Below are 20,128 nucleotides of genomic sequence, written 5' to 3'. Positions count from 1 at the left end.
TATTCAATACAGTGGGTTTCGTGGACAGCTTTCCGTGATCATCACTGCAAACAGTACCTCAATCAGGTGGTGGTGGCATGTTACTTGCAACATCCTTAGCGCAGCAACAAAATCATCATTTGACCAAAACGCCAAGAGTAATAGTAAGTAAACTAATTGTTTTATGCATGTTACTAATAAAAAAGAGCTTTTATCTCCCTGAGCAATGGGGGCAGAGTTAAGAGAGTAATGATTCTCTGTTTCCCATTACTGATTAAAGTAGTAATGTTCTCTGAGACACATTTTATGTTTACTTTGTATCTGTTTGAGAAAATGCTGATATACAGGACTGCCTGACTATAGCGCTTAGTGTAAACTAGCTTTATTCTTTGCTTTCTGGCAAAAGATGAATCACACGCATAGTGAAGGAGAGGCACCAACTTGGGTTATTTATCATTTATATCCTTTCCTCTTTTTAGCTACGTTTGCCTTTATTATTTATTATTATTATTATTATTATTATTTTACTTATTTTTTGGACTTGATCTATTTTCTGATATTTACTTTTAAAAAAGCGTTGCTACTGTGTCATGGTATTGAGGTTGGATGTTCTTGGTTTGAGTGGAGTTGACATGTCTGTCTGCGTTTCCATTCCAGAATAGTCACACTGTCTTGTGCACACAACAGACACAAACTAAACTATAAAAAATATTGATATAATTTATGAAATTAAAATAACTTCTAGTTTAACTGAGACTTACCCATGGCTTACTAATGCTAATTACTACATAAACCAAACTTACCATTCAACAGAGTTTGGTCTATATCTCTAGTCTTCTTGAAACATAAGGTAGAAGTTGAAGTTCAAGAGGAAGTAATTTCTATGCAAGTTCAAGTTGATTTTGTTGAGTCAAGTCTGAAGTCATCAAATTCATGAATTGAGCCAGACTCAAGTCCAACTCCTGTGACTCGAGTCCACATCTCTGCTCACCAGCCTTTGCTGAAGTAGATGAGTAAGAGTAATATTATGTGAAGGAAAGAAAAACATAATTTGAGTTATTGATAAATGAGCAAACCAAAGCAGAAAGTAGGAAATGAACATAAACATTCTTTAATATTATTTATTGTATCAGTATGCTGCTGCTGGAGAATGTGAATTTCCCATTGGGATTAATAAAGTATCTATCTATCTATCTATAAACAAAAAAGGACTGAAAAGTAAGAAGTAAATGCCTCCAATTGGCTGGATTCTTGGATTTTTCTTACATTTACAGCCATATTGATATCATAATTAATGTTTAATATGTTGATGTGTGTTTACAGTGAGCAAGTTGTTGACAAGGAGTTTTGTTTGCTGATAGGGTATGTTAAGGAGCTTTTCAAGACGGGTCAGTCTATCATGCAATCGGAGTGCCACACAGTTGACAGTATTAAATGATCTCTGAATGTGTTAAATAATAAAAGTGGTACTCCTTGATGTGGCCACTGTATATTGGATTTTTCTTCAATTATATATTCCATATACGTATTATGAATGGGAAAGTTCAGTTTTTTCTTTCTAACAAATTTGCAATACTTTCTGAAAACATGTTTTCACTTTGTCATTTTAAGTTATCGAGTGTAATGAGCAAGATGTCCTTTTTAAAACTAAATCTACAACATCATAATATGTACAGAAGGTGAAAGGGTCTCAATACTTTCTGAATCCACTGTATATGAAACATAGAACAAACCAAAGGATGCAATAAGGATAGACTGACACTTAGTTTGTAAATGCCACAAAATTATATCCTCAAAAACTACCACAGAATTGAAACAGGACCTTGGTTGATGATCCTGTTTTGACAAAAACTGTACAGTATATCATGAAGTTCACAAAGCTAAAATTTACGTCCGCATTACCCTTTGAAAACATCCTAGACTAGTGCATATAACCTGGTGTAAGGAACACAAAACCTGAACACCTGAGTGAAGGAAAAAAAAGTGATATGGTCTGATGAATCATTTATCACCCTACTTCTTACATTCAGGTGAGTTTACGTTTGGGGAAAGTCAGCGGATGCCTTCAACCCAGAATATCTGTTGTCAACTGTTAAAAACCGTGGTGGGTCTGTAATACTATGACAATTACTGTATCTAATAGGAGTCATTACATCCAATAATTGCTTAGTATGATCGTATAAACCCCCTGATAAGGGCTGTTCGGTCCCTGTACAACCGGTGTCAGAGCTTGGTCCGCATTGGCGGCAGTAAGTCAAACCCGTTTCCAGTGAGAGTTGGACTCCGCCAGGGCTGCCCTTTGTCACCGATTCTGTTCATAACTTTTATGGACAGAATTTCTAGGTGCAGCCAGGGTGTTGAGGGGGTCCGGTTTGGTGAACTCAGGATTGGGTCACTACTTTTTGCGGATGATGTTGTCCTGTTTGCTTCATCAGGCCGTGATCTTCAGCTCTCTCTGGATTGGTTCGCAGCTGAGTGTGAAGAGGCTGGGATGGGAATCAGCACCTCCAAATCCGAGACCATAGTCATCAGCCGGAAAAGGGTGGGGTGTCCTCTCAGGGTTGGGAGCGAGAACCTGCCCCAAGTGGAGGAGTTCAAGTATCTCGGGGTCTTGTTCACGAGTGAGGGAAGAATGGAGCGTGAGATCGACAGGCAGATCGGTGCGGTGTCCACAGTGATGCGGGCTCTGCATCGGTCTGTCGCGGTGAAAAAGGAGCTGAGTTGTAAGGCAAAAGCTCTCAATTTACCAGTCGATCTACGCTTCTATCCTCACCTATGGTCATGAGCTATGGGTAGTGACCGAAAGAACGAGAATGCGAATACAAGCGGCTGAAATGAGTTTCCTCCGCAGGGTGTCTGGGCTCTCCCTTAAAGATAGGGTGAGAAGCTCAGTCATCCGGGAGGGGCTCAGAGTAGAGCCGTTGCTCCTCCGCATCGAGAGGAGTCAGATGAGGTGGCTCGGGCATCTGATCAGGATGCCTCCTGGACGCCTCCCTGGTGAGGTGTTCTGGGCACGTCCAACCGGGAGGAGGCCCCGGGGAAGACCCAGGACACTCTGGAGGGACTATGTCTCTCGACTGGCCTGGGAACGCCTTGGGATTCTCCCGGAAGAGCTAGAAGAAGTGGCCAGAGAGAGGGAAGTCTGGGCATCTCTGCTCAAGCTGCTGCCCCCGCGACTCGACCTCGGATAAGCGGAAGAGGATGGATGGATGATCGTATAATGGCAAGGAATATGATCCCATTTTACGGGACCAGGGCCCTCATGTATTAAACTTGCTGAATCTCAGAAACACACATAAGCCATTTCCTTTGCCAAAGTAAGTATTTATAAAACACGATTTTGATGTGTAAATTGGCTTAAAGTTATGTTATGTTTCAATAATATCTTGTAGTTTTGCGCACGCAGCCTTCATCAATTCATGCCGTGTACTGACGGCAGTCTGAGCACTGTATAATGGCAATTCTGTTGCTCCCTCTCTTTTGTTTTTATTTTTATTTGTGACTCGCACAGAGTCACAAACCTAGGGAGGCTTGTGACTCGTGATTTCTGCTGTCTGGTTCCTCTATACTGTATCCCTTCGATCAATAAGGTGTCAAAGTTCGGGGCAACACCCTTCTGAGAGCATGTCCTGTACCCACGAACCAGTCCTAGTTCGGCACAACTTATGTTCTCAGACCTTCTACCAATCAGCATTTAAGCCATGGCTGTGGATAGTGATAGAGGTTAGGAGCACGCACTGATACAGAGCATTGCCGCCCCCACCACATGACGAACCAACTCAGGATCCCAGATTGGGACCCGAGTGTAGCCATGCAATGGGTGACACCTCAGCACCACAAGTTCAGATGGCATGGAACCAGTGTGAGGTTTTTTTATGGTGGCTGGAGTGCCAATTCTGCCACAAACCCCCCTAGGTTTTTCCTTGTAGGGCTGGATGCAGATTAACGTCATACCGAGGACGGGATAGTGATAAAACATTTTTTTTATTGTTTCAGCCCCTGACCTGTGGTTTAATGTGTCTATTCGCATGACTCCAAGTTCCTCTTTTAACTGGATCTCACCTGTTAAGTGATGAATAGAAAAAGCAGGCAAATTCTTGCTCAATATTAACTAAAACAGTGGGCTGGCGCCCTGCCCAGGATTTGTTCCTGCCTTGCACTCTGTGCTGGCTGGGACTGGCTCCAGCAGACCCCTGTGACCCTGTGTTAGGATATAGCGGGTTGGGCAATGACTGACTATTAACCAAAATGTTAGTGCTTCTCTACTACTGTATGTACTTTATCACTAGAAGGATGCCAGAAAAATTAGCCTTTTCCAATATGAAAGAAGATGCACCAAACAACTGTTCAAATGTTCATCCTCATTACACTGCAATAAAACATGTGAATTCTAGGGTGGGATGCTTTTCTGCCTCCGTTATTGAAGCTAATCATGAATTTTGCACTTGACCAGACATTCTCCTTAAGAATATTCTGATTATCTGTTGTGACCTGAAGCTAAAGTATAACTGGATTATGCAGCAGGACAAAAGACCAAAACAATAGAGATGTTGTAGCAGAACCTGAAATGAACAGTCCATGCACACCTATCAGTGTCTGAATTAAAGAAATTCTACAAACAAGAGTGGGCAGCAACTCCTCAAATGTGATGTGAAACAATATATAGGAAGTGTTTAGTTGGATTATTGCAGATAAAGGGATTTTAACCAAGTATTGAAACTGTGGAGTAATTATTTTGGGTGACAACTTCATTTGATGGATAAAGAAAGTAATGATTTAAAAACTGTAATGTGTGTTCACTCAGGTTCCTTTTCTCTATTATTGCATTTTGTCTAAACCTCTGAGGCTATTTATTGCATAAAATATGCAAAAACAGGATGGTATTGTTCACAATAATGTATAACATGTTCTGCCTTCCTTACCTGAAAAATTTCAGAAGTTGTGAGGTAAGGTAGCCATACTCAATAACCTTGGGGCCAGAGAATAGGAATGTGTTGCATGTTGATTAACACATACAAGTTAGAATCTTGCCATATTCTGTACACAACAATAATGACCCCATAAATATTACACTGAATTATTAGTTTGCTGGTTAGCTATTTGTGTTGGGTGATTTCTAAGTTGAAGGGGAATTCCTGTATTAGCCTTTTATTTTGTATAGCATTTTTTACAACCACAGTGCACTTTAGTTCAAAACCCAAAACACGGTACTGTGACTCTTCCTTCCAGCTACTGACATAACATGCTTATGCTATTGCAAGTTCATGTGGGCCAGAGACTCTTGGCAGCATTTGGCATCATACAAGTACCAACTGTGACCAAGGCACCAGTCCTTTGCCAGCCACAGTTACTTATATGGGTCCTGGCAATTAAACTTGGATGCGAGATATATGAAATGAGCTACAGTGACATTAGGAGAGCATACAGCTCCACACAGACCATCAAAAGGCTGTGAATTCAAAACAGGAGCTATGTGGCAACAAGGCTGACTAGTACATCACCATAATGGGACTCCTGTCAAGAGACTTCTTTGCATTTTTTTATTACTCCTCGTACTAATATATTGATATTTTTTTTTGTATCTTTAATTTGGTATACTTTGTTTCTGGCTCATCTCAATAATTCTGATGTGAAATTTCCAGCTCTTAATGTACCACCTACACCGTGGGCTACTTCTAGTCACTCCAGTTTCATTATGAAACATTCTGTAATTGTAATGCTTTCATAATGCATGCAGTTACAAACCCTGCTTGTTAAATGGCTGATAGATGTCCTGCTGCCACATGTACGGGTTTCTCATATGCAACTGAAAATACAATGATGATTCTTCTGGGCTAACGTGCTGTAGCTTGATTTCCTCAAAGCAGTATTTTGCAGCAAACTATAATTTATGAAACAAAATTAGCGAAACACTCCGACCTAAACTGAAATGATACAAAAGACTAGATATAAATATTAAACTCTTTGTCTATTGTTTACAAACATAAGAACTCCCACTTAATTATGAATTCTGAGCACTTGTGTACTGGGGGATTATCATTAGATGGGGTTACGAGGAGCATGCTTTAATTGCACTAAACATTTCTACCCACCAGTAAAGTACTTGCCTGGTTTCTGGTATCTAAAATTTTTTTGAATTTCCAGAACATACCTGATGATACGCTTCTGATTAAAATCAAGGTTCTAACTCCATTAGTTCACCAGTAATTGGAAAGACATTAGCATTTGGTATACATAGTTAACCTTTGGCAATTAATTGTCTTGGAATACAAGAACTTGCTTAATATTTAGCAGGAGATATATAACTTTCCCCAGTGCCACAAACTCCACACTACTTATGTTACTCGCCAATCCTGCATCTGACCAAGACCTTGGTAAAGATGTGGTGAATAAGAGCTGATAAGTGCTAAAGTAGTGCCACCTGGAGTCCACCTTTAAGGTGTTTTGAGTTGGCATCAATAAGCAGCTTATGATCTGCTGCTTGCAGCTTTAGACACAAACTCAATTTGGATGTGACACTGACCACAGTCTATCCGGAGGACAAGCTGATCCTCTTAAGGGATTGAAGCGCAAGGTTTGGAAATAACTAGAGTGCATAGCTGGGTATCGCTGACAAAGGGAGATTACAAAAGAATAGCCCCCAAAGTGTCCTCTGTTTAAATAAATGTATGGAGCACAAGCTTGTCGTCACCAACACCTAGTTTCACCATAACAAGTACAAGACTAGGATCATTCTGTGTAATTGCCCATGTTCACAACCAGAAGGACATCCACATATTTGCTAGACAGATCATTGTTAATGCAACTGTTAATTTTCAACTTGTCTGCAAACAACAAAGGTTCCCGAAAAGCATACTGGAAGAAACTCAACATCCCAGCCTATCAAAACTCCATTAAGTACACTGAAATTCAGGAATGCCCATTTGCTTGACTTGAAGGCATAGTCTCTACTGAAAGCATTTTAGAGCTATTTTTTAGATATGAGCCTCAGAAACACCAGGACTGGATTCATAAGCGAGATGTAGATATTCAGGACATCCTATACTTCAAAGTAAAGTATTCTGTGAGGGGTAAAAATAACATCATAATTGAAGCCTGAAGGTCACTACAGCCTCAAAGCAGAGACTCCAATGATTCATGGAGTAAGCACATCTCTGGGCAAACTGCCAACCTTGAAGGAATCCTTTGAGCTATTAAATAACTTTTTTTTTTAATAAAATGTATTTGGCTCAGGTGTAATTTCTGCCAAGATACTGAATGCTGGTGATGAAGGATTACATATACTGTACATTTAAAGAGATCAATAATAAGACCTGTAACAATGAAGAAATTTCATTAGAAATGCCAACACAGCCACTGTCCTCTAGAATGGTGGGGAACTTTTAACGTGTAAACTATTAAACATGTTCTCCCAGAGCCCTACCAGAGTTTCAGTTTATCATGACACCAACCAAAGGAACTTCCAACACAATTTTGTATCCTGGCAAATACAAGAACAAATCTATACAGAGACTAGACCTGGTGAAGGCCTTTAACTTTATTAGGCGGAAAGCCCTCTGGAAGGTTCTGTCTAGTGTTGCATGTCAAATGTATCACTATGACGAGGCTGCTGCACAAAGCCTGATGGCTGCAATGGCCCTATGAACTTTAACTTTACTGTTAGGCAACATAGTTACTAGGAATTACTCTTGAAATTTCATCTATACAATAACAAGGTAAATAGAATTAAACACCACAATATACAACACCATCACAATGTTATATACAGTAAACACAGATCTATAAAACAAAGTAGGGCAGAATTGCACTCCTGCTCAATAACATTAGGCAAGTCCTATAAAAAATAATTTTTATATTGAATGGAAAAGCACAGAAATCAAGAAAAGACAGATAAATCAGAGACTGTGTTTAACCAGATTGACTGAAATAGGACGTTTCTATGCCTAGTAGTTCTTGCCGTTAGTGGCTGGCAACACTTCTGCAGTAGTAATAACTGATAGAGATGGTTGCCCAGGTAAGTGTAGTCTTTGATTATAGTTCCAGCATGTTTCCAGATCCTTGATGTATACGGGCCTTCAATCTCTGCAATGTGACAGAAACATCTAGACAAGGATTAAACAGGGTTGTGTCATCTTGTCAACCTTTTTGAACACATACCTCCAAGTAATTCTGAACTCCAACTGCTGTCTGTGGTATCAAGATGAAAAATTACCAATATTCTTTGTAAACTGTGGCATATAATGGCTGTACTGAAGCAGATAATTACAGAAGTTTGTTTATATTAATGCACAAATAACACAAAAATACATCTGTGATTTGTTTTGTTTTTAATCCTGTCAGTAAAAGTAAACTAGTTTAAGTCAAATAAGGCTTTATTTGGATGATACAGAAGCAGTGCTTCCCAGTTCAGATTATGTTAATAAATAGAAATATGAAAATGGTGAAAATACATTATATTCTTTGTAAACATGAATAACTAATAAAAATGGGCCGATAATAACACATATGGTACATTAAAAGTATTTACAAAGGAATTTTTAATTACTGCAATGTGTCAGCAAAATTCAAAAAATAATTCTAAATTTAATACAGTATGTGCTTCAGCACATGGATACTGGTAAGTGAACAAACTTAAAATGTAAAGTTTTCTGAAGTCAATATGCAATTAAAAAAAAAAAAAATCAGCAAAAAACCAAACTTCAATCAGAAGCAGCAAACGCGACAGTGGCTTGATATAGCTCTGGTAAACATATGCATAATATTGTTTTTAATGGCAGCATTTAAGACAACTTGAAATGGAAAAAGGTTTCACAGCATAGAATGTAGCCAGTTTATCTGGCTGAAAGGCCAACATATAACTTAAATGCAACATAGTAAGTTATGTCATATTGCACATTGTCCTCTTCAGTGCTATAGAGGGGTCTTTTTGTTTTGTTTAATCCTCTGTGGTACTAATAAAGCCACCAAAACTTTATTGTCCTTGTAAACTGGAAAGTGCATTCAGATAGCTGAGGTCCGAGGAACGTCTTGATTATCTGCCAAGTGTAATTTTTGTCTGACATTCACTAGTTAAGGATCAAGCAGGATTAAAAATGTTGTTGCATTCAGAATTCATAACAAATTAACCACCTTATAAACAGGACATTAGATCAGTACATAATTTCTCAACTACGATTTAGTCACAAACTGTAATATTTCTAATGGTAACTTGCGTATTGTGTCTAATGCAATGAATTAATTCAACAATTTGCAAAGTTACTAAAATTGTTGTATACATTTTACATTTATTTACAGCAAAATGTGTCAAGGCAGAAATCTGATGTAAAGATTGCTGGACATGCATTACTTCTTGATTTATGATATTCAGATGCCAGTTTTGAAAAAGTGGAATTTATAAACGTCTGCAAGAAATCGTAGGGTCTCAAATACTACATTAAAAATACTTGAACTGTAGTCTTAAATTTTTTTTTTATACTTCGAGATATCACATCTTAATAAATAATTACATTTTTCTTTGGAGTTGTCCTTTAAGAGAATAATATTTTTTTCAGTGTTACCCCATTTAGTTTGTAATCGTGGCTGTGTAACATTTTTAATCCCATTTTTCATGCAGAACATAGATAAAAAAAACCTTATGATGTAAAACAAGCAAAAGGTGACTAATCCTGTACAATGAAATAGAATGGGAAACATGCCGAAGGAAGAAAAAAAAAAAAAAAAAAAAAAAACCGCACACACACAACCTTATGATACTTGTATTATATGATCTCCATGTAGGTTATCCAGTCCTATGCTTAATGGGGAGGAAAAAATGTTAACAGAAACTGTTACTTATCCTCAGTCTTTTGAGTTTAAAAAGTTAAAACTATATCAATAAAATAAAGTCATTAGAGTAAATGTATATTAAACCCTTTACCCATGTCGGAGAGACAACACATCTCTAGAGAAGTTATGCAGTTTTTGGTATTTGGCTTAAAAAAATAAAACTGCAAAAACAGAAGCTATATCGCAGTTTCTAACAAGAGAAAAATGTATAAATTACTATAAAACACAGGTGTTAATCTATGCATGTAATATTTTTAATACATATTGCAAACCACTTTAATAAAACAAAATTAGTTTTGTAAAAGTTTCACTTCAAAATGTAATTCTTCTTAACATTTTGAGAAAAAAGTTTTGATCTCTACATTTATGTGCACAGCTGTTTGGGCAGGCTGAAAGACTATGGCATGACAGTGAAGCAAGTCATGTGCTAGTCAAAATTTCTTTCAGCAACTGAACTATTTGGATGTTGTATGTTATGCATTCTACTAATAGGTATTAATGATTTTTAAAATGAATACCCTAAATTTCTTTTAATCTGCTAAAGTTAATTATTTTTGTCAAATATCCTATAAACTACACACAAATCTAATAAAACACATTAAATTTGTATAACCTAAATACAAATTCAAAGGGAAACACATGTATGACATTTAAAGGATACATTGAGGAACTAAGTTCTTCTAGCTGAAAAGAGACAAAAATACATTCATTATTTTATTAATATAGATGCATGTAAATTCAGCTTTAAAGCTTATGTCAGAACAACAACAAGATTTATTAACTACACTGTAAATTAATCAAGGATCAACTGATTTATGTATTACTTTTGGCCATCAAGAACAGTGCCCAATGTTAAAAACATACTGCAGTGAAATACATATTTACAATGTTGGCTTTATTATAATTTACCTATTTGTTATTCTGATTGCAATCTATATGTAATGCAGTGTGCAATGTGAACAAACTGTGCTTGTCAATTTTTTTACATAAATGCTACATGTTGCAGCAAGTTAAAAGAAATTGTGCAATAGAAAAATAATGCTTCACTTAGCACATATTGATTTGGTTTAAAATTTTCACCATAATATGAATGTGTTTTTCACCAGACTAACATTGTTAAGAAGCTTTTCTAAATTGCCATCCCTCGCCGATTTTCTTTGGTCCTCTGGCATCTCTTCAACTTCTCCATAGAGGTCAAAGTGCAGTTTAGCCAGTTTCTCTTGCATCTCACGTACATGCTCCATCTGATCAATGGAGCACTCATTACCTGAGAAGTGAGAAAAATGGTCAAACTTCTACTGCAAAAAAAAAAAAAAAAAAGCATATAGAAGACTGTCAACAGTATAATATGGTATTAAATACAGGATCATTTTCACTATTTCCTGCAATCATAAATGTTCTCTGTAACCCAATATTTGGTTGTTTTTCTTTATCTGAATTTGTTTTAATCCAGAAGAACAATCCAAAAAATAACTTTGAATTTAAATCTCCAAGCCAAATGAATATACATTATACATATCTCAAAACTTAATGATGGCAAATCAAAACAAACTTTACTGCATCACTTACCCCAACATTTAGTGGTTATGCATTGACATTACTGATCCCTATTTATGTTGAAATTCCCCCCCCACCTACCTTTTATATATTGCAACATTTATCAAAGGATTTAGGAACAGGATTAGACAGAAAAGTAAAACATGCAATATATTGTTGATTGTATCAGCCATTTTTCCTGTATGCTGCATCATTAGACCAATATCATTTTTTGCCGGTCTAATTTCAACATCCCTGGACAGTTGTTGAACACTATTGTGGATTTCTCTTGGTGAATAGTACCATAAACAAAAACCCAACATTTAAAAAGGATCTATAACATCATTACAATGTATTTGGCTGTACCTGATGTTCACTATTATTGTGGGTTTCCTAAAGTTAACATAAAAATATGGGCGCTTTGAAGGGATAGCACTCTGTTCAAAGCTATTTCCTGCCTTGTGCACCAGTACCCTTGTACTGGACTGAAAATGATTTGATAATGTTAATTTAGTGCGTCATCAACCAAAACCTACACTTTAAAATAAGGAAATATTTTGAATGCATTTATTAAAAAAAAATATGCACGATCTATAGCATTATTTAAAAAAAAAAAAAAAAAAAAAATTGCTTCTTTATTCAAAAAGTGGTTTTTGCCATGTTTAAAAGCAGTCATGGTGCAGCAATGTGTGCAGGTTCTCTGTCATGGTGCAAAATGTAGTTTTGTGCTCGTCAGTGCTCTGTACTTCCCCCCCCCCCCCCCCCCCCCGACACTTTCCCATAGATGCCTTAGCAGTTCAGTGTAAGGTTGTTGATTTAACAGCCTTTTCATGGGGAAACACTAACAAATATGTTAATTTGAAAAAACAGGAACATAGTCGTTTTGATGTTCAATATGACCCAGTATGCCTTTTTTGGGTTGGAGGGAGAAATATATCTCTCACTTTAGTCACAAACGATTTACAGAATAAATGTCAGAAATACGCACTTGATCAACTTGGCACAATACCACTCAGCAGACCAATTAACAAGACTGTGGGCAGAAGATATTTAATAACTACATACTACTCCCATTCTATTGGCTGATTTTACCAATTTTGGCCACCCCACTCTCCTATAAAGCAACATTCTGATGACAATAAATGGAATAGTTAGCCACAAACTGTGCTACCTGCTAATGAACTTTTCAAAATTTGATTTTTAGTAAAAGAATAACTCTTAAAGAAGATGACTGGTTCATTAATGATTACTTAAATGGCCAATGCTGAAAAACCGTTTAAAAGTTTCTCTGAACATAAAGCAATTTCACAGCAGTCAAATAGCAAATGTTATTGAACATGTTCAGTTATTTACCAAATGCCTGGAGTTTTCCTGAATGGAAGTCATTGAGGAGGCCAAGTAAACCCTTTTCCATCTCTTGAACATCAGAAACATCAGTCAGAAAGGAGTGTTGTACAGTGCCAGGCTGGGCACCCTTTCCTGATGTAGGCTGGGTTTTGGGACGCTCCTTTGTGCCCCTGGGCAAAAACATAAATGAATAAAAAAATATCAGTATGTATCAGTACTTTAAAAGATTACCCAACCCAATGTTGTTCATGTTGCATACCCCATGCATTTTATAATGTTTTTGTGCAGAATGGAGGTAGGAATTTGTGATCTAACAAAAACCAATGGTGATTAGTGCTGTACAATGGCAAATAATGTGAAAAACGTACAAGGGATAACAAAAAAAAAAAACAAAAAAAACTGATGTGGTTGATTGTGACACGCAAGTTTTATCTTGTTGTATGCTCAAGTTTTGCAAAGCGCCTGCATTTTTTGCTGAAACATTATGAAAAAAATACTTAAGTCTTATCTTTTTCTGAAGTATAAAAAGAGTATATAATGAAATACAGGCAGATCTTCAATTCAGAAATGTAATCCCATGTGATCTGGGTTTCCTGTTTGTGATATGCACTTATTTTTCCCTGGATGAATTGATTACAAAGATTTTACGAAATAATGCATGCATGTTTTGAGTATAACACAAGATGACTTCAGATGAACTATGCAACATTTCTTTTCCATGGACATCATAATAATGTTTGCTGTTGTCCAGCATTGGGTCACTGTCTGCTTCCATTAAAACTTAAACAAACTCTGTCCTGCATCAAAACATCACTACAAACCACATGGGGTAAGTAACATAAAAATACTATGGTAAGGATGAGCATTTGTCAAACACAAACCAAATAGTAACACTTTATGGGATATACATTTCAACTAGTTATTTTTCTTATTAATTTATCATTCTTTCAGGTTATTTCACTAAATAAACTAAACAATTTTTGTAAATACAGCGTTGGTTGTACAGTGGCTGATGAGAAGTGACAAGTCTCTGATAAGAGAATTATTTTTTCCATTTTTCAGGGTCCAGCCAGTTAAGGATAACTTCTGAACTGTTTGTCATCCTGATTTAATATCCCCATAAACAATAATAATAATAATACCACAACGTCTTTTGTTGAACAACACACGTTCTATAAACCAGGAGTTTTGGGGAAAATAAGGGAGTTGGGAGTTTTTAGAAAACTGCACAATACCTTTTAAACTTGCTCTTTTGGCTTGCCGCCTGCGCCCCCGTGTTGGAAAAGCCGGTAGTTTTATTACTAACAGCCGGATTTTTCTTGAAGTTACTAGTAGAAGCTGCCTGGGACGTGGAGTTCTTGGGGCTTCTTCTCTTGCTCTTCTTCTCTTCCATTTGGTCACCGTCCCACTCAGTCCGCTCCCACCTTGACAAACACAACATATCGTTATCATACCGCGTCAATTCTGAGACCGCCTAGTGGTTTAGAACAGTAGGTGCTATTATGATGTAAAATAACGAGATCCTTTGAAATAAAAACGCCCGAAGTGCATAAGCCAAACGGACACGCCTGACTTTAAGCTGCATTTCTAAAAGTAATCGTATACATTTTCAACGAAAAGTAATAAGCATATTATTAATTTCGTAAATAGCTACAAACCTCTTAGTATGTATATAATGTAAGAGTACACGGCTAAAAGCAAAACCTAAACAATTATCTTCTCGTCGCTTCACTCTGTCCTTTTTTCTTCGTTAAGTTGGAGATTAAAATCGCAGCCACCATTTCCACCTTATCGACCCATTTAAACTTAAAATAATACATTATACGATCACTACTCCTTTTTCTTAATACACTTTTTTAACGCCATAATTGTTTTTTCATCCCGTGTTTTTTAAGTCGATTATAATAGGTTTTATACCTGACTGTACGCTGTGACTGGTAACATCTCACTTCCCGTTCGACGTCTGCCCATTTGGCGTCTGCGCACATTGTTACTGGGAAATGTAGTTTTCATGTGCCGCTCGTTGCTAAGTACTGAATGCCCACAAAACTACAATTCCCGGCAATCCAGAATAGCGCCCGTGAGCACAGGTACGTACGAGGGACAAAACTATGCCACCTGTGGATTAAACAGTTCATCGTTCACACCTCAAAGCTTCTCAGTCGGCAAAATTAAAATTAAAACCACTACACGGACCTCAATGTCTTCTTGATGTTGGCTTTAGATGTAAAGTTTGTTCATTCATTGAACGTGAATAAATGTTTCAAGTTTGTTAAAATTTGAAGCATTTCACATGATATGAAACATAATTTAGTGTTTATATTTGCGTGTATTTTTTTTTTTTTTACATTCAGGACCTAAATGTGATAATGAAATGTATTGGCCATGACAGTCTGCAGAATTTGTATGTGGTAGTTATGTAGATTAAAATAAAATTAAACAATATACGTATTTAAGTTATGTGTTGCTTAAAGGACAAAAGATTAAAAGGGAGATCATTTGGTTCCCACAAGTTTACTGAGTTGTGTTAAGTATATAAACACTTCTAGTCAAAGTTTTGGGCACATCCATAAATTTTCATGTCCCCCCCCCCCCCATGTTTTTTGATAGAAACATCCATCCATCCATTTTCCAACCCGCTGAATTAGAGCACAGGGTCACGGGGGGTCTGCTGGAGCCAATCCCAGCCAACACAGGGCACAACGCAGGAACCAATCCCGGGCAGGTTGCCAACCCACCGCAGGACACACACCCACACACCAAGCACACACTAGGGCCAATTTAGAATCGCCAATGATAGAAACGTATACCTTTTTTTTTTTTATCAAGATACCATTAAACTGATTTAAAATGCAACAAAGGCATTACTAGTGTTTCTAATGTCTGTTATTGCTTGAAATGACTGTAATTGCAAAGTCCCATTTTCTACAGCCCATCCTTCAATTTTTTTATGGTCAACACCCTTAGCATATCCTTAATTAGTTATTTTAAGTGCTAATTGGTTATTAGAGAAACCTTTGAAATTGCATAAGCACCACTGTGACATGGTATTTTGTTCACTTAGGTTGCAAAGTGCAGGCATTTCAGTGCTGGGTTCAAAAATGGACAAAATAAAATAATTTTCTCAAGAAACGTATCCCTTAAACTTGATTGATGCCTTTGTCCAAGAAAACTTGCAACATTTGAAATGTAAAAGGTTACATTTTTCTTTTTTCTGTTTGGCACACAGGCAGGTGAAGTTACCTGCTCATGGTTACACCATGTCAGTAACAGGAGCTGAACCCACAATTGCAGGGTTTGAAGTCCAAAGTCTTTACCATTATGCCACACTGCCTATATGTCATCAGTAACAGAGAAAAGCTGACTCCATAATGCGCTTTCCTAGTTATCTTCCGTCCAATGCCTGTGTGCTTTTGTCCATCTTAATCTTGTCTTTTTATTTTCCAATTTTATGTATGGCTTTTTCTTTGAAGCTCTGTTTCCAAAGCCAGCATCCCAAAGAATCATAATTGTTTGCCAGGGCTGTTAATAGTTGAGTTGCTTCTTAATTTTCTTCTTCTTTTTAGGTGTGTTTCATAAGTAATGTTTTGCTCGCTTGTTTATCCAAATTGAAACAGCTAAAGAGCAGACATATATGTAAATAAAGTGCAGAAGAGGAGCAGATACATCATTGTTGTTTTCATTTGTATGATATTTAGCAAGCCACCACTTGGGTGACTACTGGATTTAAAAATATATTCAGCGAAAAATAACACTAATATTAAATAAATAAAAAATTGCAGCTAAACCACACCAATTCCAGCTCCTGATTTATTTCCAGTGCTTTTTTGTGAAGGTACCTGGAACTAGCTATGGAATTTTGTGTTTTGCATGATTTCTGCTTCATTTTCCTTTAATCAATGTACAAGTGCTGTAGTTAAAACTTATAATGTAAAAAGATTTGTATTCTTTTGTTTAGTACAGTAGCAGAATTTTCTGACTACTTGTTCAGTTCTTGGGCTTGTTGAACTAGATGCTAACATCTTCTAATTTCAACCAATAGCTGAATGGGGCATCAGAATCTGGGAAATCTATGGTTTTAATTCTTATAGCATAATGGTATGGTAAGATGTGAAAATATATTCAGTACATAGGGTAATACACAAAAAGGAGTGGCACATTTTACACAGCTTTAGATTTAGCATACAATAAAGAATAAGTGGGTTGTTAACATAAATACAGTATGTTATCACTGAAGGAGTCGTGCTCTGATTTTACAGTGCACACACTCGGTTGCTTGGCAACATTCAGCTGCCATGTTATTTTTGGCCTCCAGTTGCATGCAGTACAAAAGTAAATTTGTGAGCAGCAATACTTTCTTTGAGTTAAGGTTTATGGAGCACCTTATTCTTTTTCATTATTTTATTGGCTAAAATTGTTGTGTTCAGACTCCAGCCTGGTTTTTATGGACATTATGTGGCATTTCTAGCAATTTATAGTCACATTAGGCAGTCGCAGTTTGCTCTGGTGATCATGTAATACTGTGACGTTTTATTTTGTTTTAAGTGTTAGGGGTAGGCTTGTGTACAAGAGTATGAGAACTGACAACCAATTAGTGCACACCATGAAGTATAATGTATACTAACCAGAATACCTAGCTGTTATGGTTCAGCCAGAGTTCCCCTTCTGGCTAGGATTCAGATGTCCCTTTTATGTCTGTTTTGTTCATTTTTTACATTAACATTGTTGTTTTTAATTTTTTTTAATATGCTGGTGTTGGTGAGTTAACATTAAAAATACAAAATAAACAAGGCATAAAGGTACCAGGACATTAACTCTGGCTGTTCTAATAGCAACTGTCTTTCTCCGTGCATTTAGAAATATGCAGAAATGATTAGAAAGTTTTATAAGCTACCTGGCTGCATGTGCACATTGTGCATTACAAGTCAAAAGAAGTTACGCTCAGTCTGTATAATACACTGGAATACTTTGAAGTTTTAGTTTCCATCTTAACAGATGGGCTTAAGAATCCAGTGGAAAGGTCCTAGACTAATTTCAGACATGAACTAAAATAGGACTGAAGGAGATGAATCTTTTCTGCCTAAACCAACAGAGATTCAAAGGAGTCATATTACTTTTGATTCTTAAAATTAATTAGAAGGAAAAATAGGATGTATGCCAATTGTTGCTTTAGTAAGCACGTTCTTTGGCAAGAACACAGAAGATATTTGACTGAATTTTAGACAAATTTAAGAAAATATTTATTCACACAGATAATTGAAGATGAGTGGGTTAAGTTACCTGTTTGCATATTTGAAAGCAGCCCCTTGGATCATTTTAAATCTTAGTTTGACATTTTTGTGGACATGTTAGGTAAACATGAATAGAAGAAATTTGTTGGTGCTAAATGGCATGTTGTCACAACATATCTTACGCTTAGGTGCATTAGAGAGCATTTTATTGATTTATGTAATTTTATGTTTTCAAGTAACCTTAGCTTCTGATTTTGTATAATCTACAAATTTCACCAGGATGCAAAATATTCTGGTATTTTAGTCATTAATGTATACAAGAGATAAATAACATCCCATATCCTGGATTCCATTACATATTTTCCCTTAAATCACTACAATCCTACTTAGATTAAGCATGTTTGAAAATCAGTGGATGTATTCCTTTAAAATCTTATTGTCTCTGTCTTTTGCATTGGCCTCTTTTGAGCACTGTACCCACTGTATGTGTCATATTTAAAAAAAAATCAAACAAGCTGATATTATTTTAAATTTCTTCTTTTTTTAGTCTTTAATTCAGTCTGCATGATTAGATGTTAAACAAACATGAAACTTATGGTAAATGATTACTTACAACTTTTATTCTCTTTCTTGTGAATAGGAGCTACCATTCATATCATGAAATTCCTCTCCTGAGCGACTTATTAAAAAGCTCAATAAACAACATACATATAGTTGTCATGCTAGGTGAGCAAGCAAAATAAAGTGTGACCAGCAGAAAAGACCTAGCCAATATTCAAAAACAAAAGGTTAAAAACAGGGAGATTAAACCATACTAGTGACAATACTGAAACAAGAAGCAAAAAACACAGGCAGCAGTCCATGCCAAAAACTGTGCGAGGCAGAAGGGGTTCATGAATCTGCAAGCCTGGATGAAAAAGTGAACTTGAGATGACCCTTTTTATTTCATCTTTTTGTTCCTAAAATGTCACAACCTCCGAGTATATGCCAATGACAATTTTGGGAGCTATCTTAATGATGAGACTGCAAACTGTAGGCAGCCAATATGGAGGCCAAAACGGTGCAAATAATAAAGAGGAATCAAAACAAATGTAAAAATTAAAAACATAATAAAGGATTTGAATGGTAGGGCTAGGAAAACGCCCAAAACAAGTGGTAGATCAACAGAATTGATAAAGATAAGCCCACCAAAAATCAACCAAAACCCCATTCTTAACATAAGTATGTATTATCTCCCATAGAAGACTCTGCTATTCCTTCTGATTCTGTGACATATTTTGCTATTACTATGCTCCCACTTGTACTGGCTCAATGTTTTAATTAAAAGGATCAGGAGATGAATTATAGTTGGAATACAAGCCAAATTCCAAACCTAAAGTCAGTCTGATCTGTTGACAACTTTAATTGACTGACAGACATTTGTGATACTGAATAACATGAGCAAATAACTAAATCCAGGGAGTCTTTAACCAAAGTATTCACACACAAACACTTAGATTTATCTGCAAACTTAGATGGGAAATAGCTATCACATGTGACCTTGTAATCTATTGCATCCATGATGCTAGATGTTGTGACCGTGTGAACCAGGTCCCCATCAATTGGGAGCTGTGTCTTGACCATGGGACTTAAGAAATGGTTTTGCCTTACACACAAAATTGAAAAATTTTTAGTTTTTAGCATTATACCTTGACATCCTCTCTAAGGATAAATGTTATTTTCATACTCCTTAGGTTCCAAAACTCCTAAAACAGATGTATACTTTAATAATAGCAGCCCAGTGAACCCCAGGAAAAATTCATAAGAATTACTGATCACAACACCACCTGCATCATATCCTCATGCTATGCAGATTTCCATCACTACTGTGGATGTTCCTGTCATTGCATGCAATTCTTATTGTCGCATATTACTGTAGGATTTTAAATGTGTCAGGGCACCTTGCTGCAACCATTAGTGTGTTTACAGGAACACACAAAACACGAGATAAGGTGAGTAGTCTGATTAAGGCACAAACCTGGTTTCTTAAAACCCCCATTTACATGCACAAGTTCTCTTATGGAGTTTGACATCATTAAACTGTGTATATTAAAAAAAAAAAAAAAAAGCCAATGTTACTTAACAGTTAAACGTTATCCTCGACCTCTGTGAATCTGAAAACAAACATGGAGCCTGTGTCTCCTGAGATTGTGGTGCTGAGATTAGCAATG

General features: G+C 36.6%; 1 protein-coding gene across 2 annotated transcripts; it reads right to left on the bottom strand.

Annotated features, from left to right (window-relative positions):
• Nucleotides 1–8,333: 8,333 nt before the first annotated feature.
• On the bottom strand, nucleotides 8,334–14,675 carry ccdc28a (coiled-coil domain containing 28A). Of its 2 annotated transcripts, none has more exons than XM_028820692.2 (6): nucleotides 14,605–14,675; nucleotides 13,923–14,111; nucleotides 12,694–12,857; nucleotides 10,917–11,071; nucleotides 10,466–10,488; nucleotides 8,334–9,034 (listed from the first exon to the last, which is right to left on the bottom strand). In XM_028820692.2, the coding sequence occupies exons 1-6, from the start codon at nucleotides 14,673–14,675 to the stop codon at nucleotides 8,980–8,982; spliced, it is 657 nt and encodes a 218-aa protein (XP_028676525.1). In that variant the 3' UTR covers nucleotides 8,334–8,979. The 2 variants fall into 2 exon arrangements, with proteins under 2 accessions (XP_028676525.1, XP_028676526.1); XM_028820693.2 differs by lacking the exon at nucleotides 14,605–14,675 and adding an exon at nucleotides 14,346–14,578.
• Between the last annotated feature and the right edge of the window lie 5,453 nt (nucleotides 14,676–20,128).

This window comes from Erpetoichthys calabaricus, chromosome 15 (assembly GCF_900747795.2).
Source record: "Erpetoichthys calabaricus chromosome 15, fErpCal1.3, whole genome shotgun sequence".
In the NCBI taxonomy this organism is placed as follows: Eukaryota; Metazoa; Chordata; class Cladistia; order Polypteriformes; family Polypteridae; genus Erpetoichthys; species Erpetoichthys calabaricus.
The sequence above is the reverse complement of the archived record's forward strand: the minus strand, read 5'-3'. Positions and strand labels throughout refer to the sequence as shown.

Coding starts and splice junctions, on each gene's coding strand:
- ccdc28a (XM_028820692.2), bottom strand. CDS start 14,675: ATGTGCGCAGACGCCAAATGGGCAGACGTCGAACGGGAAGTGAGATGT. Junction 10,489..10,916: donor TAGAAAAGCTTCTTAACAAT/GTTAGTCTGGTG, acceptor GTCTCTTTTCAG/CTAGAAGAACTTAGTTCCTC. Junction 9,035..10,465: donor GAAGAACTTAGTTCCTCAAT/GTATCCTTTAAA, acceptor AGTGAATGTCAG/ACAAAAATTACACTTGGCAG.